Below are 17,618 nucleotides of genomic sequence, written 5' to 3' on the forward strand. Positions count from 1 at the left end.
TTAATCACCTTGACCACCGTTGTTGACAACATACATTTCTTTTGTGCAAGACGTCCCATTTGAAAACTAGAAGGTTTATCACGTTTATCAGTCTGGACCGACCGGGAGTTTACATCTCGATTTCGAAACATAGGAAACAGATGGATCACCTGATCAATATCCAGAGAAAATTTTGACTTTGGATTGATACAAGGTCCTACTATTGAGAAATAATTTTTATTAAATTTGACGACAGACATTTTCAAGAAAAATATCGAGAAATCCTTCTCAAAGGTAGGTTCTGATATATTTGGCATTTTGGCAGTCAAACCCTCAAATTTTCATCTTCATTCCAGGCCGTCCCAGAATTCCAAGGGAAGAAATAAAAGCGATAAATCTAAAATAAGAATTGATCACTTGAAAATTAAAATGATTGCAGGAAAATAAGAATGTGATCACAACCAGTTTTTCAAATATAACACTACGAAATAAGATTCTATCAACCTAAAATAAGAAGTGATCACAAGTAGTACCTACCACCCGCTAAATCAAATGTGATCACTAAAAATAAAGAATTTGATCACTAAAAATAAAGAATTTGATCACTAAAAGTAAAGAATTTGATCACTAAAAGTCCGAACGAATACACATAAAAAGCGTTTTAACACGCCGAGCGATCCGGCCCATTGCCCCGGAGCGAAGCGGAGGGCCGCAATGCGAGCCGGGCGCCGGAACGGTGTTGGTAACTTAGGAGTTAATTTTTTCTCTCTCGCATCGTCTAATAATTAGTCTGTGTAATTCATTGCACATAAAAAGCGTTTTAACACGCCGAGCGATCCGGCCCATTGCCCCGTAGCGAAGCGGAGGGCCGCAATGCGAGCCAGGCGCCGGAACGGTGTTGGTAACTTAGGTGTTAATTTTTTTTTCTCTTGCATCGTCTAATAATCAAACAGAATAATAGATAGCATATCCTTATTTCTTGCAATCAAATTTTTTATTTTGCACGATCATTTCTTTATTTTTTGTAATCAAATTCGTATAATTGTAGATCATTTCTTATTTCGAGACGATCATATGTTAGTGGTAAAATTGCATATATTTAGTGATCAAATTCTTATTTTTTGGTGATCAAATTCTATTTTTATTGCTATCATAAAAAAATTGTGATCATTTCTCTTTTTCTAGTGATCATTTCCTATTTTCTTGTGATCATTTCTTATTAAATAGCTATCACTTTAATTACATGCCGAATTCCAATAAAACAGAAATAACAGAAATTTGAAGATGCTTTTCACTTCAGTTTTACTTTAAAATATGTAAAGGTCTGCTTGTTAAACCCAACACCATAGACAGAAAGTAATCTATGGCCTGCCTGTGACTAACGAAAACTCAGAACAGAACAGTTTCTTCTGAATTCGGTTCACCGGAAGATGAGATAAAGTTTCATGAACTAAGAAAAGTCTTATAGAATCCAAGCTATTTCAATATCAAAATTCGTTCTGAAACTGAAATCAGCTAATCAGGTCAGGTCATATTGTTTATTAAATGATCTGAGCCCGACGCGGCCTGATTTATCGTGGACTTGGCGTGACTTGACTTCTGTTAAACTTCTAAAAAAAATCCAAAAAATCAGGTTACCTGTCAGGTCAGGTCAGGTTACTTTATTTCAATTCAAATCAGGTCATAAACAGAAATTTAGGTTCAGGCGAGGCTCACTTTGATTTACTAAATATTAAAATAGTGATTTACCAAGCTAAATAACTATATTTCATTAACTTATTACCATTTCTAGCTAAATTATAAATGGTAAATGGTTAATCACTGGTAAATCATGTTGATCAAAAAGAGTGAGCAACCCCTCGGGATCAGGTCAACTCAAGTTTCAGATTTTTAAGGTCAGGTTTCAGGTTAACCTGTTCCGAGCCTTACATCACATATGAATGAATCACCCTTTCATATATGCTTACATCATAGAACGAGTTATATGGCATTAGTAAGGTGACTGTTTCACTTGACACATCTGTGGACCTTCACTTATCGGTTTTAAATACTAGATTGAATTCATTGTACATCACCTTCACTCGAAATCGCTTACGAATCTTAGAGCCACGTGTAATTCATTACAATGAACGAGTCTGTGTCATTTTAAATACATACTTTGGACGCTGGGCGTGTACAGGCAATTGTTTTTCGTTAAGAGGCAGCTGTCAAAGTTTACTATACTACTATCCATATTTCTCCATATTATGTGTGGGGTAAACTGGCACACAGTGCAAAAACAACACATTTTTTAACTACGTAAAAGGTGAACTCGCACACGATTTTTTGATACCAAAATTTTGTAAAAGGAGTAATTAAGTCGATGACAGGGCGAAAAAGCATTTGTATATCATCAACGCACTTCAATCAAAAGTGGTACTTTAAATAGGGTACTGAAACATGACAGTGCTCCATACAAAATTTTACACTGTAAAAAGAGTATGGATGAAATTTCATACAAAAAGTACTATATTTGGCAGCTGTCATTAACAGCACTTTTGCTTGAAGCGCGTTGATATCATTGAATTTGTCTATGCGAGTTGAAAAGAGCGTTCTTTTGGCACCGTGTGCCACAATACCGTCTGCGATATGGGTAGGCTTGTTAAAACTGTCAAAAATTCGCTAGTGAATATTGCTGTACGTGATTATGATATCTCTTGCTAGGGGTCTTCTTCATGTATTCGTAAATTCGGTGCCAGCATTTACTCAAGCTCGGTCTTCTCTTATTAGCACTCGTTGTGATAGGTGAGGGTGAAGACAATTCTGTAACACACATACTATCCTGAATGAAAACACAGTTCAACTTCTTACAATCTGCTTTTTATTCTTATTGTTCTTTGGATGATGTAAACTAACAAAGGAATGGATGGTGGTAGTACAAGTAAAAAAATGTTTTTTATTCGTACAAAAGGATTATGACAACAAAGGCAGTTATATGATAACCTCACTCAATCGACAACAGTAATAAAAACAAAAGATTGAACCACACCGATAATATCCCCTTAACTAATCGATTTACAATTTTGATTTCAGTTTGCTTTTACTTTAGTATTGCTTAATTTGCACATTGCACCGTACAGTGTCGGAAACGATACGATCACCAGATAAACGGAACCTAAATACGCGACTATCACAAATGTTAAAAACAGATCGAATACGGCCGGCTTCACACTGCAAATAATTTAAATTGTCAGATTCGTAGCACACAGGCTGCAACGAAATAGAATATTTTACCTGTAGACATTCAGTGTACCCTGATGACCATCGTACAGCATAAAGTCTGGCTCTCGAGCGTCCGGTTTGTCGTAGGTGACTTTAACATTTTTCAAATACTTTTCAAATGCGTTCTTCAAGTCGTTGTTGATTTGGGTCGATCGTATATGCAGCCACGGTTTGACCAATTCATTTGAAATAGCCTGCAAAAACGGTTGCAATTAACGACATTCTTCGGTAGAGTCATTGTGTTTATGCTACCGATGCACCAGAGAACAATTCTCCGTTATTATTTCCGAACACATAGGCACCCAGCGACTCGGCAAGAATCTTAGCGTTTCGCTGAGCCGTCTGCAAGTTTTGCTCTTGATTTTCCACAAATATGGTCGATCTCAACGGATCCTTATGCGATTTCGAACTGGACAATGTGAATCCGGCCATCCGTTTCATACTGAACCGTTCATGTTCCCATGCCAATTGCACGTCAGCCAAATTGATTTTCTTGTGTATACCCTCGACCGTCACATTTTCGTAGCTTTGGGCTGTCGTTCGCAGCTGCTTATAGAAATTGTTCATGTGGGTTCCTTCTTTCGGTGGCTTTGATACGTGCATGTACAATGTGTTTGTGTCGGACTGCTGACCGATGCCATCGATGCACAACACGAATTCTGCATTCTAAGAAGAGACGAAAATCTAATTTCTTGGCCATGACAGAAATGGCAACTGTCGCGACTGTCTCACCTGAATCTGCATATTTTCATCCAGATTCGAGTCCAGCCACTTTTTCATTCCTTGGAAGTTCAATAAGGCGCCCGACTCCGACAGCAAGAACATAATGCGATATTTCGGCGATGTCGTTGCACTGCTGTGGATTTTACTGAATGCCGATACTAGTGACATGAATACAGTCACGTCCAAATTCGGTAGTTGATGCTACGCAATCAGAATATGTAACACATGTACCGTATGGATAAGAGCAGAGGTAGTAACTTACATTGACCAATCCGAATGTTTCCAAGTGCGCAGTGATTATGATCAATGGCAATTTCGTGTTGATTTCAACGTTTCCATCGGCTTTGATATTTTTTGTTGGTGCCAACTCGCCTTGTATGATCGGGATTTTGGATTGTTTATTGACTACATGACTAGCTCCCGATACCACTACCTGTGGTAACGACATTTCGTAAATTAAAAATTCGTTGAACGAATTGGCTGAACCCAATCACATACCTGGTATCCATTGGCCGAAATCGAGTTGATTATTTCACTGATCGCCGATTCTCTTTTGTTGTTCTTGGATGTCTCTTGTTTTTCCTTGCTGGTCGATATCTCATCAATGATGTTACTCAGCTCGGGGTCAAACTTCGAGAAGTAGACTGGGATCGAAATTTCTTGGGCCATAATTGCCTGCTCTAGTGTGTAGATTTGCTGCAACATTTGTGTGGTTTCAGTATCGTAATTGAATTAATCGAACAAGTTCGAATGGGGACACCGTTGACAATTCTTAAATTGCCACATAATGTGTGAGGGTTACCTGTTTCTCCTCATTGCTCAGAAGAGACAAATTTTCAGGCAGTAAGATAATAACTCCACCAGCCTTTGCCCGAATCTCACGGAACTGATCGACCGTCAAATCTTGGAACCTTTTCGACAAAAATTATTTTTTTTATCAAATCGTCAGCTGAGCAAATCTGGGTTTTTTTTTCCACTCACCTCGTAATTACGCAATGCCGCGACGTTGTCCATGTCTGTAGTGATTTCGCTTCTAAATTTATACTCGAGGCTCGGCAACCTGTTTAAAATGGAGATTGTCGGGTGAGAATTTTTTTCTGACTTGCATCACACAAAGTGCCAACCGTATGGGACTCCATGTACATCGTATTGTGCCATCCGTTCGATGGTGAACTCATTTGAGGCCAACACCGGGCTGGACGATAGAATAACTAATAATGGGATGGTAACCAATAAAACGGAGAAACCACCACGAAATAAATCGGCAAAATTATCGGCATCTTCGAACATGATTGAGGTGTGTGGGCAATTTAATCCGAAAACTTATTTTTTACTTGAATTAATTTAGCAATCGATCTTCAATTGATAAACACGAATTATAATAAGTGGAAATGAAAATGCTGCAGAAAATTAAATGGGTGATGATGAAAATGAATTTTCACGGTGACATTTGACGATAATGTCAGATTAATTTTAAGGTGCATTCAGACGATTCAGACGAACCGACAATTTGATCTGACACATGAAATGAATTTTTACGATGACATTCGACGATATGTCAACATATAAAGGTGCAATATGCAATAGGAGAATGGAATTTAGAAACTAAGGGTAAAATCTATTACAATTTAGTACTTTTCTTCATCAAAAGTCTGCTGTCACTGAATTATTTTTTAATGAACAAACTTCACTGCAGTGACATTTCATGGGAATGAACGAATGTGAAGTTGTTACACAAAAAAATAGTACAGTGATAATGAAGTACTATAAAAAATGTGGCGCCTCTACAGGCCAACCGACTAGGCGAATACAGATGGTTGTGTTCTTGCGTGAAACAGTCCAGTAGTACTTCGGCACAAACGGAGAGACAACAACCACATTTTGAAATTATCTTGCATAAAAATTTTGATTGCAAATCTAGTACTTCACAATTTTTAAACATACATTTTACTACATAAAGGACCATTTTACACAGAGTTTGTCATTATTTTTGTCGTCGTTATCGATAACACATGAGTAGCCGTATGTGACAGGTTAAGGCGAATCAAAAGAAACTTATTTTGTGGAATTGTGCGCCAAATGTTTAGACTAGCGAAAGGGCGAACTGACTATATAGATTCAAGACGCTAATCCGAAAACATCGTCGAAAATTCCCAATATTAAACTTTGGTGAGGTCATACAGTGCTAAAAATTCGATTTTGGTGAGTTTGTTTACGTATAGAAAAGCAAGGCTGTATACTTTGGGGAGGTCACGCAGTACAGATACGCGGGTTACACACCACAGTTGATGATAAAATAACCGATTTCATACAAAAATTAACCTACTCTGATGATTCTCGTCGTCTTGATGATGTGGTGAATTGTTTTACATGTAAAATCATCAGAAGTGGTGTGTTCCCGCGTATCTAATAAAATGGCGGTCTGCGTGACCTCCTCAAAGTATACAGCCTTGTGGAAAAGGTGTGCTCCCGCTCTATAAAGTTAACAGCCTTGATTGAAACGAGGGTTGTCAAAGAGCTCGAAAACTGTGATTTGACCAACTGAACAGAACCAGAAATTGACTAACAATTTTGGAACTTTGTTTGTAGATTTACCAGCGTCACATCTTCTCTGATTCGTTCGAATCAATGAACGTCAACAATAAGACTTAATATAATTACCCCAGCTGTCATGTCCCAACTATGTGTATATCGTGTAAACGACACCTAATTATTTACCGAAATTCATTTTCAAAACCTAACCTCTAGTCCGGTGGTCATAGTGATAAAGATTTTTACAGTCTGCACAAGATATAGAAAAATGTTCTACCTACTGTTTCTGATGGTATTGTCTATTCCGTGCGATGGGCAAAATGCGGACACTGGGAACCAACCGCTAATCAATGCACAAATCTGTATGTTATCTGCTCTGCATGAATTGGTTTGAATTGAAAGTTGTTTTGTTTTAAAGATTCCAGTATGTTTGTGAGGCGACGTGAGGAGCACAAGACGTTGCTGGATCACTTCCAACGCACAGAAAAATATGATCGAAAGTTTAAATTGTTAGAGATCGGCATCAATCAAATCCTTGCTATCCTTCGTGAGAATAGACCGAAATTGGTTCAAGAGAACTACTCGACATCAGGATTTCCAAAAACCAGTAATATGATTGATGCTTTAACACTAGTCGTGGAAAATACGTGTCTCATTGGTGATTTAATACTTCACATGCCTGATTTGAGCGATAAAATCCTGTCGAAAGACAATGATTGGAAGGAAACGTTAAACTGGGCCGTACAATTTACAGTAGGTGTTCACGACGTCGTTGACCCGAAAACGAGGAAAATGTTATCTCTCGTCGATCAGGAGATTAACGTTGAAAGGCGAACAAGTGATTACATTAACCCGTATAGGGAAATAGAGCAGCCATCAGCTAAGAAACGATCCAAAGAAAAGAAAAAATTGAAGAAAGGACCGCAGTTGCGTTCTGCCGGTCGAACTGAACTATAAAATAAAAACGAAATCGTTTCGCTTAAAAAATAATTATTTTTTTTATTCAACACTTCCTTATATACTACGGACATCCGGCAATCATGCCCGATTGTCGGTGTTTGGCGCAATTTTCTGGGCAATCAATTTGCCATAACCTCCTCTGCCAGAATCATAATCCGTTCGGTATTCGTCTCTCACTTGACCACCAGATTTGCCACGTCCATACTGACGCCCTTCAATGAAACCGGCATCCCAATCAACGCGAACGATTCGATCATCCAGCCGAGTACCGTTTATGTATCTCATTGAATTTTCCGCATCCTCTCGAATGTAATATTCGATGAAGCAAAAACCGCACGGAGTTTTCTTGAATTTGTCCAAGCCCATCACTATGCGCCGGATGTCACCACATCTCGAAAATAACTCATGTATCTGTTCCTCGGTTGTGTAAAATGATAGATTACCAACGTACAATGTGGTTGTAAATCGAAGTCGTTGTTCTTGTTCGTGCCGGGAGCCCTGCAAGTGACAAAATAACAAACATTTGAAGTTGTAAACAAAGTTTTGATGAGCATTGAGGTTAGGAATTTTTTATTCATTTGGAGGTTTCTCCGAATTTCATTTCGTTTCTTACTTTATAATGCTGGTCACGATATGAACTTAATTCGACCGAACCAGTAGACATGATGCTGGTAGATAGAAACTAAGCACCGCAATTTTTAATCAGCAAATTACACTCTTCGAACTCTTCGGCAAACAAAATTTTGTGTATAATGTCAGATAATGTCAGACGTGTGAGTATCATTTTTATGAGGTGAAGTTTGCTGCAATTCTGAAGAAACGGCGTAATCAAAAGTTCGGTTTTTTCAAATTTTGGTGGGTCCTTTTTAAATTTAGTAACAAATACGATATATGCTGCTCAAATAAATTTTTAGATATTGAATGGTGAAAAAGGAAATGTCTTAAATAATCTGTTAGGATCCATTTTACAAAATAGAATTAACTTTAGCGATGGATGGTGGTTTTTTGGACCATTTTCAAAGCTTTACGAAAGACACGGAAGACTGCCCTGATATGAGAGTAATCTTCATTCAGGTGACACACTTTAGCGAAGTCTTGTTAGCTTATTGAAGAACAAGACTTCGCTAAAGTTTAGTTATGCCACCTCTTTGAACAAAAATATCGGCTGAGTTCTTAAACATCACAAGAACGGAATTTTGTTGGGTTTCGTTTGTTACTTTCGTTTTTTTTTGTTCCACACGTATTCCACCACATAGAAGTAGCGTTTGTCTTTACGTTCCTTGAGTTCCACATGTACGTGCGAGTGTGTTAACGCTTCTTTTGTTGACAACATGTAGAACGAAACGATGTGTAACAACAACGCACTGCTCCCAGCATGAACATAAGAAATATTTGGAGGCTAATGAAGTCACAGTAGGCACTGCGTTTCTTTCGTAAAGGTAGATGATTTGTTTTCGTTGTATGAGTTAAAACACACAATACAATCAATCTTCAGCGGTAGCTCTCATCACAAAAACCTCCAAATGGGACATTTGTCAAAAGAGTGTTCATGCTAGGAGCAGTGCGTTGGTAACAATTAAAACTGACGAATGCTAACCAATTGCAAACTAAAATTGAGTTGAGTTTATGATTTTTCTAATGATTATGGTGACCTAAAGAGTCTTTGCACGAATGCAATGAAATGAATTTTTTCGGAGAATGAATGAGGAGCGTGGCAGGGCTTAGAAGAACCGGTTTTTGAATCCTTCTACTTTGGCTCCTACATCCTATATGTCACTCAGCTTACCACTGACACAGGCTCTAGATGTGTAATTATTAATACACATTGTAAGTATATTACTTCCGAGGTTCCAAGTTGTGTATTTGATAAGTGGGGTGTTGCAGCCTTACTCCCCACTTTTCAAATACACAACGTGGAACCTCAGAAGTACAATGCTTTAAGTGATTAGCCAACGTAAATGAAAATGAAACATGCCGTAACACGTAAAGTATTGTGTAAAGAAGAGATTCATACAACGTTTTATGCAGAGACAGAGACAAATAAAGATCGCACTTTTCGAACATTATCATGTTGAGTTGCATAAATAACTATTATGTAGCTAGAATTGCAAAGTGGGATCTTAGTTCGAGATGGCTTAAATGGTCTGAGACGAGGTCGAGAGCCTATAGTTTACGACACCGTGAACGAAGATCACACGTCACATTTCCTGTTATATAAACAGTATAATATGTCGAGCATCTGAAAGTTCGCTGGCTCTACCGTAAAATGGACTTTACAGTAGAAAGATATATAAAATGAAAGCAAAATAAAATGGTCGAATCTGGTTTTTGACAATTGAATATATCTTGATTCAAGAACTTTATTGCACGGATCCAAAACTTTACCTCAAGTTTTTGAATAAAATACCTAACTTGGAAATGGTGCAAATGATGGAAATGTTACTTATTGTGTGAAATTTGCCGATCGATGCGTAGCCGAATAATGTACTATTAAACTAGGAACGAAATAAAATGAATGTTATTGTTCCCATGTTCATAGCGTAGTAGAGCATATCCTTCGCCTTGGCCCCACTTTAACATTATTCATACCAACGATTCATAACCGTTATGAGGTAAGTGCGATATTTTCTATTATTTTGATTACCATGTCAGTTCAATGAGTATACCTGACACACGCATGCGACACCTTCTGTTGTTTGCATTTATAGACAAGTAGAAAAAAATTCGCGGTAGTTTCGTCTTGATTAACGGCTAAATCAGATCGAACGTAAAGAATTTTATATTTGAGTGTGTTGAACATACAAAGTATGAGAGTTGATAACTATAATTCATTAGTGAAAAACCGATAATCATAAAAGTAAGTTCTATACCAAGCAATGTGTACGTGAAGTGACTACATTTGATTATTATTCAAATCGAGAATTTTAATTCTACAAAATAAGAGTTTGAAATCGAAATGATAGAACTAAACTCTTTGGTGTACTGTAGTCACCGTTAAATATTTGAATTTCTAAGTTGTTGTTTGGGAACTGTTTAGCTTAAAGTAGAAAGAAATTCTTATCTGGAAAAATATCTAAACTTGGACAATATTTGGACAAAGTTTAAATCTCATTTTTAATGCAGTGCCCAGTAGCTTCAGAGAGACTATTGCAATCCGTTAAAATTGTGGTTTAATACATTATGCCATGTTTTGCAAGAGAGTCAATGTAATTTGTGTAGAAAAATCTTTTTTCTATCTTAAAACTATTTCTGGGAATTATAATTTGAACATAGGAGTTATTCGTAATTCCAACATAAGTGTTAATTGATTGAATGCCATTTTTACATCGTTCAGTGCTGTTATGCAATGTAATTGGGAATTTTGATTTCTCTGTGGTCAATTCATCACATTTGAACGTTGAACATTTGCGAAAAAAATAAGTTCATTGTCAAAATGGTGACTCCTTAAATATAAAAAAAAAAAAATTAGTTTTCCATAAGATCATCTATTATTTGTGTATCCCTAGAAGCACAAACAGTTGTTGTCTATTTAATAGAAAAACATTTACTTGACCCTGAAACACGAGACAAATTTCTTGCGGGCTTTTCGTATACATAGTTATCTTTAATTTGAATTATTTAAATCTATTTGCATAAAGGTATGAAAGTAAAAAAATTGTCTATTTGCAGTTGTTAAGCAACATGCAACACTTACTACATTTAAAAATATTTGAATTGGATATGACCATTTTTTAGATGCCATGGCTGAGATATATGTATTTGCATTTGCGTGTTCAGTTGGGTGTAGGTCAAGTTTCTTTGTCATTTGAATTGTCTCAGGTGTTAATCAAAAATTTACAAAAATATTTGTTTACGTTGAGACCCTAACAATTGAACTGTTGACTGATGATGATAAGATATAAGGGTGTAAGAATTAATAATTTGTTTATATAATTGATGGTAATAAGACGTTTGTGAATTTACGACGCTGTTGATGATGACCATTTTGCCATTTTGATTGCATTTAAGTCGTCCACTTCGAAATTCATCTGCAATGATAGGAGCATCCAAATGAAACAGAAACTGTAAGCATATCACCATACGATTAAATCTATTACTTCTTTTGTTTATCTTTTCTTACATAAAAGAACATCAAGCTGAGCTAATCGTTTATTTTTGCTGTTGTTCTTGCCGATAAGAGATGATTAGTTGGTTATAAAATGGCTTAATTTTTGGAGACTCCATTCAGTTAGAATAAGAATACGAGAGTACCTGTGATAGGGTTTATGTACAAGTACAAAAGAAAGGAATTTGTAAAAAATTGGTTATGTCACCTAAAAATCTAATTATTATTTGCGTGTGAGATTTCAATTACATTTCGATCTTATGATACACAAGCCTTGAGTGTGGCTTAAAAAATATTTTTTCAGAAATTTTAAAAAGACTTCAATGCGTGTATCGAAACAAGAAAATATATTTTGCAATTTTTCTATTTTAATGCACAAACCCAAATAGATGTGACAAATGACCCTGATTGTTACACTAAATCAAAATATTTTTTTTTTTTCAATAATAAGATTTACCGGTGTCCGATCGGATGTGTGACAAGATGTTGTGTTTTAATGAGAAAAAATTAAGAAAGGTTAAATAAGTTGTTATTTTCGTTAACAAACCGTAAGGTGTTTGCTTATTGACACTTTGTGTCGTTAATTTTTATTGGACGAAGTGAAATAAGTTATTTCAGTTTATGGATAATTACTTAGCAATAATAAGGTGAATAATAGACCGTGAGTTCATTGGTGCGTGCGTAGGTAAAATGCAAGCAATTCTGAGCGCTAGAAAAGTTGAAGGTAAACACCATTTGTGTTATATTTACGTTTCTAGAACTTCAACATTTTCGACAAGAATAAAACCGCTACGAAAAATACTTGAATTTTCTAGCTCGCTGTGTACGAGAGGGGTAAGCTATATCGGTATTTTAGTGACCTAATTTTCAATTTTATTTTCGTTTTGGGCTAAAGACAATGATTTTGAGACCCGTTTCCGTTTGAGACGAATGCACCAAACTAGGACGATGTACGATGGACGTAACCCAAATACGATGAATTTGTGTACATCTCTGTCTAGTCTACATTTAGGCGTGATATCAACACTAAGCACCTAACTTTTCTCAAAGAATATTTGCGTACATTGAGGCGTTGTTCGGAAGTCACTTGTTATTGTTATTGACCTTAACAGGCTATTAGAGTGAGGTCTCTAAACAAACAAATTATTACAACGCCTTCACATTTTGTAAAAAGATAAATTCGCAAAGATCGAACCAACCACAGAAAAAATCCTTATTATTTCCAAATGTCGAAATAATGATGCGGTTAGTCAATCTGCAGTCTTTCTATTGTCCGAATAACGAAGAAGAGGCCATTAATCGTCACTATAAAATACTTTTGCTTTAATAGTTACTTGTGTACCTGTTTTGGGCGACTGATTTTAGGCAATTTCGCGAATTGTAGGCCGAACGAAGTGAGAAGGTGGAAAATCCGAGAAAAGTTGAAAAATTGTCCTCTTTTTCGGCCCCGAAGCATGAAACCTCGGAAGTAATATAATATTATCACATACGCATCACATATCACATTTCGGATGTCAAAATTACTTAACTAGAAGAATAATTAAAAAATTACACTTCAGGTCTATGATGTTGTCTCGTTTTCGCTTATGTAATAAAATAGAGTACACACTTGTCACTATCAGTCTCGGTAAACATCGACTTCTTCGTGACAAGTGTATAATATAAAAGTGACTATTCGCACAATGTATATGCGAATAGGATTTTCTTATCAGCACATTCCTTATTGTACAAACAATCCATGGTAATTGTATCTTGTGTTTTCAAAGGCTTTGGAAGTGGAAGTGAAGCTAAACTGTTGATTCATGAAGTATGTAAAAACTTATGCTGATTTCAGTTTGTCTCACATTATATGACATAATTGACCACAGTCGTTTACCCCTCGGTTTTATAGTTGTTGGTAAACGTGGTAAACCGATAATTGTGTGGATATAAACGTATCACCTCATAACTCTCGATGAATTAAAAAAAATATAGAAATAGTTTATTAAAACATCAAGGTTGTTATGTTCTCAAATAGTCGTAATGCATAAAATATTACGTCATAATGAAATGCATATCAAACTGCACTTAGTTATACCGATTGGTATATCGATGTTAATTCATTCACAGTGTGGTATGGCGCAATGATCTGTTCAATGACCGATTATTAGATTATTATGAAATAACAAAATCTCTTAACTGATCGATAATTATCGGGAAAATTGTAATTGAAATATAGAAACTTTTTTAATTATACCCTCTAAACAAATAATTAGAAGCAAGCCCATAGGCCGTGTGATGTTTTTTTGTATATCATTGAAACTATGCACGGCCCGTTACTTCCTATTAGGGCCCTATGCTTTCACAAAGATTAATGATTATTGAAAATGGTACATGTGACAGTCGGTTCGAAATATCAGCAACTATATTTATCAGCAAGTGCAACAAAGACTCATATTTTCCTAGATTTTCCCTTCATTTTTCCACTAGGAAAATCTAGGAAAATGTGAACGAAAAATGATGTGTGAAAATTTGAACGAAAATATTGGAAAATGTTTTTCAAAAATTGTCCTTGGCATTTAACGCAATATAGTGTTAATCTACCAGATCTAGCCCCTGTTGTAATACGAGTCCTCTATTTTCTTTTCTCTAGAACGAATATAAGAAAGACAATGGATGACTAGTATTTGGTATTTTCCCTTATGTTCTTCATTCGTCTGCAGCTCCAGTATTAATAGCTTATTTAATAGCCCTTGTGTCTGAAAAAAACGGCTCCGCTCGCCAAAAATGTACTAGACAAACTCGATCTTCGAGATAGAAAGTTTGTTCTACAACCTGTTATAAAGTATCAATGAAGCTCGAAAAACGTAAAGTGAGCGGATTGACTCCAGGGAGCTGACTATGATGATTTAAGCAGCATTTACAAATCGTATTAGTACCTTCCATAATAGATCATTTTATTCAGATCGTTTGATAAAACTGACCTTTACCTCCATTGTGATGTACCGACCTTGAAATTGATACAAATTCTGTGAATCATTTTTAATTTTAAAATTAGCGTAATTAACGGACGAAATTTTCGGTGACGAAGCATATTTTTGTATCAACAAGAAAACGATCTGCTAAATGGATTAACAAAATTACTAGATAGGGTGGTGCCACCAGTATCTGGACATGTATCAGTAGTAGGACACCTACTGGTCTTGCATTCATTGGCAATGAAAGAACAGAAGGTATCCGACTACTGGTCCATGTCCGGAGATACCCTACCAATAATTCAAATCTAATGAGTCATTCCTCGTTTTCTGTCTTTTGATAGCATGACGCTGATGGGAACATGTATCACAACAACAACACTTATCAGTTTGATTGTACCGAGCTTGGCTCAATTCAATTTACTGCAACTACTGTACGACGTGACTAACCAATTCAACGAATCTATACCTGACACCAGTCAGTATTTACCTGTCTATGATTTTATTATAATTGGTTCAGGATCGGGTGGTTCAGTTATGGCGAATCGTTTATCCGAAGTGCGGAATTGGAAAGTTCTTTTACTGGAAGTTGGTGACGAGGAAAACTTTTTATCCGATGTTCCGCTTACTCCTGGAGCTACTCAAGTCAGTCGTGAGTAAAAATGTAATATTATACGCGGATGTGACTGCATTGTATTCCCAATTTTTTAGGATACAATTGGGGCTATAAGACGGAAAAACAGCGCGGAGCTTGTACAGGTTTGAAAGGAGGTGTTTGTAGTTGGCCGAAAGGCCGTGCCGTCGGAGGTACTAGCGTTATAAACTTTATGTTATATCAGAGAGGTCATCGAAAAGACTTTGATGGTTGGGCTGCTGCCGGTAATGTTGGTTGGAGTTACAACGAGATTCTTCCATATTTCCTGAAATCCGAAAGAGTTGATCCATATCTGGACGGTATGGAAACTGATTATCACGGAACAGAGGGTTACCTAAGCGTGGAAAATGCACGCTACAAAACACCGTTAGTCAATGCATTTCTTGACGCAGGTAGAGAATTCGGATACAGAAATTCGGACCCAAACGGTGAATCTTTGCTGGGCTTTTCGAGAGCGCAGGCAACGTTACGCAACGGTCGTCGATGCAGTGCTGCAAAGGCTTTCATACGGCCGGTGATTCACCGAGACAATCTGCACATATCAATGAGGAGTTGGGTCACAAAAATCATTATCGATCCTCTTACGAAAACCGCAACCAGCGTCGAATTTGTGAAGAACAAAAAACGGTACAGAGTCAGAACTAGGAAGGAGATAATCGTATCTGCCGGAACAATTGCATCGCCACAGTTACTGATGCTATCCGGTGTAGGACCCAGACAACATTTACAGAATCTGAACATTCCGGTCGTTCAAGACTTGAAGGTGGGATATAATCTTCAGGATCATGTAGCATTCAATGGACTCGAATTTTTAGTTGACCAACCTATTACAATAAGCGAAGCGAGTGTTCAAAATCCGATTCATGTTTTGAATTATGTGCTTCGCGGCAGAGGTCCCTACACAATTCCGGGTGGTGCTGAAGGATTAGCATTTGTAAAAACATCAAATTCTTCATTTGGTACAGGAAGACGTTCAACGTTGTGATTCATTGTTAATTCAATATTTTGTAGCCTATGATTATCCGGACATTGAAATCGTAATCGGTGCTGGCGGATTGAGTGGAGATGCGTCTGGTACTCTTCGAAACATGCTGGGTTTACCCGATGAATTTTACCACAGAGTCTATGGTAAAATTATTGGAAAGGTTGGTCTCAAGGTTGTATATATACGTCTGTGGAGATCAACTTAAAATATCTAATCTACAGCATGCTTTCGGCCTTGTTCCAGTGTTACTGAGACCGAGAAGTAGAGGACGACTTAGTCTTAAATCAACAAATCCTTTCCATTGGCCACGTATGGAACCCAATTTCTATACTGACAGAAACGACTTGACTACATTGATTGAAGGGATTCGATTGGTTTGACAAAGTTTAAAGGACGCTGAAGGAACTTTCCGGTCGAAATTAATCTTTTTTCCATATTTCCAGAGTCTTTTGCTAGCTGAAACGAAAAGTTTCAAACAATTAGGCGCCAGATTTCACACAACTCCATTCCCTGGATGTGAAACTCGCCCGTTTCTCAGCGACGAATATTTGGAATGTTGCATACGAAAGTATGCCTCCAGCTTGCAACATCAGGTAACTTTCAAATGCTTCCATTTTTAACAGTTTAACATAAAAGCTTTTTTTAATCCAAGGTCGGTACCTGCAAAATGGGACCATCCAATGACCCGGATGCTGTGGTTAATCCTCAACTTCAAGTTCATGGGATTCCGAATCTGCGTGTTGTGGACGGATCGATAATACCTACAATTCCAGCTGCTCACACAAATGCAGGTATTCAGGTTACAGAATGCGCTTCGGTTACATCAAAATGAACCTATTTGGAATTTTTCACTTCCAGCGATATTCATGATTGGCGAGAAAGGAGCTGATATGGTGAAAGAATTTTGGAGGCACAGAGGAAGTGGAATTGATTAATGTAGGATAGGTAGATAGAAAATGCCCAACGATACAGCTGTCAGCTACAGTAGGTGGAGAGAATCAGTATCAGTCTCAAATTGTATGATACTAATTGGTGTGTAATTATCAAAGTTTCCCAAAAATTAAAAAAATTTCCTTCATGGTAAAGGTGTAACTGTGATAAATGCAGAAAGCGAGGCAGAAAGCTATTGGCAACCTACAAAAACTGCACATAAATTCCAAAGATTTTCAATTAAAAGACACAATAAGTATAAAGATGAGTTTTTGTTTCATTCGGATGTTTACTCACGTTCAAGTATCAATGTCCTTGAAGACGATGCATCTTAACATCGATCTTGTGATGCAACATTTTGTCATTGAATGCGACTCGTCGTTGTTGTATCAGATATTTCGTTTTCGATAGAATAAAATGATTGTTGCTAGCCATCGTTAGATAATTTGCAATTCAAGTTGAACCGAACTTAATAAATTCTTAAACAGTGTCTTGGCAAATATGGCAAAAAACGGGCAGGGTATATACAGAATT

At 36.9% G+C, this 17,618-nt stretch overlaps 4 protein-coding genes across 5 annotated transcripts; 2 read left to right on the forward strand and 2 right to left on the reverse strand.

The window, feature by feature from the left end:
• Positions 1-2,821: 2,821 nt before the first annotated feature.
• Positions 2,822-5,422, reverse strand: LOC119071584 (nicalin-1). The gene is made up of 9 exons (XM_037176534.1): positions 5,088-5,422; positions 4,945-5,023; positions 4,766-4,874; positions 4,462-4,659; positions 4,226-4,396; positions 3,973-4,164; positions 3,493-3,906; positions 3,253-3,434; positions 2,822-3,189 (listed from the first exon to the last, which is right to left on the reverse strand). The coding sequence occupies exons 1-9, from the start codon at positions 5,251-5,253 to the stop codon at positions 3,048-3,050; spliced, it is 1,653 nt and encodes a 550-aa protein (XP_037032429.1). The 5' UTR covers positions 5,254-5,422; the 3' UTR covers positions 2,822-3,047.
• Positions 5,423-6,690: 1,268 nt separating this feature from the next.
• Positions 6,691-7,482, forward strand: LOC119071593 (coiled-coil domain-containing protein 134-like). Its single transcript, XM_037176548.1, has 2 exons — positions 6,691-6,857; positions 6,914-7,482. The coding sequence occupies exons 1-2, from the start codon at positions 6,764-6,766 to the stop codon at positions 7,450-7,452; spliced, it is 633 nt and encodes a 210-aa protein (XP_037032443.1). The 5' UTR covers positions 6,691-6,763; the 3' UTR covers positions 7,453-7,482.
• LOC119071602 (nuclear cap-binding protein subunit 2) lies at positions 7,469-8,234 on the reverse strand. The gene is made up of 2 exons (XM_037176553.1): positions 8,069-8,234; positions 7,469-7,953 (listed from the first exon to the last, which is right to left on the reverse strand). Exons 1-2 carry the CDS (start codon positions 8,117-8,119, stop codon positions 7,534-7,536), a joined length of 471 nt encoding a protein of 156 aa, XP_037032448.1. The 5' UTR covers positions 8,120-8,234; the 3' UTR covers positions 7,469-7,533.
• A 1,887-nt stretch (positions 8,235-10,121) lies between these two features.
• Positions 10,122-17,347, forward strand: LOC119071571 (glucose dehydrogenase [FAD, quinone]). Of its 2 annotated transcripts, XM_037176513.1 has the most exons (8): positions 10,125-10,312; positions 14,859-15,166; positions 15,226-16,128; positions 16,181-16,314; positions 16,376-16,528; positions 16,598-16,747; positions 16,807-16,945; positions 17,013-17,347. In XM_037176513.1, the coding sequence occupies exons 2-8, from the start codon at positions 14,860-14,862 to the stop codon at positions 17,087-17,089; spliced, it is 1,863 nt and encodes a 620-aa protein (XP_037032408.1). In that variant the 5' UTR covers positions 10,125-10,312; position 14,859; the 3' UTR covers positions 17,090-17,347. The 2 variants fall into 2 exon arrangements, with proteins under 2 accessions (XP_037032417.1, XP_037032408.1); XM_037176522.1 differs by lacking the exons at positions 16,807-16,945; positions 17,013-17,347 and having other exon boundaries at positions 10,122-10,312; positions 16,376-16,538; positions 16,598-16,739.
• The last annotated feature ends 271 nt before the right edge of the window (positions 17,348-17,618 follow it).

This window comes from Bradysia coprophila, chromosome II, assembly GCF_014529535.1.
Source record: "Bradysia coprophila strain Holo2 chromosome II, BU_Bcop_v1, whole genome shotgun sequence".
Lineage (NCBI taxonomy): Eukaryota > Metazoa > Arthropoda > Insecta > Diptera > Sciaridae > Bradysia > Bradysia coprophila.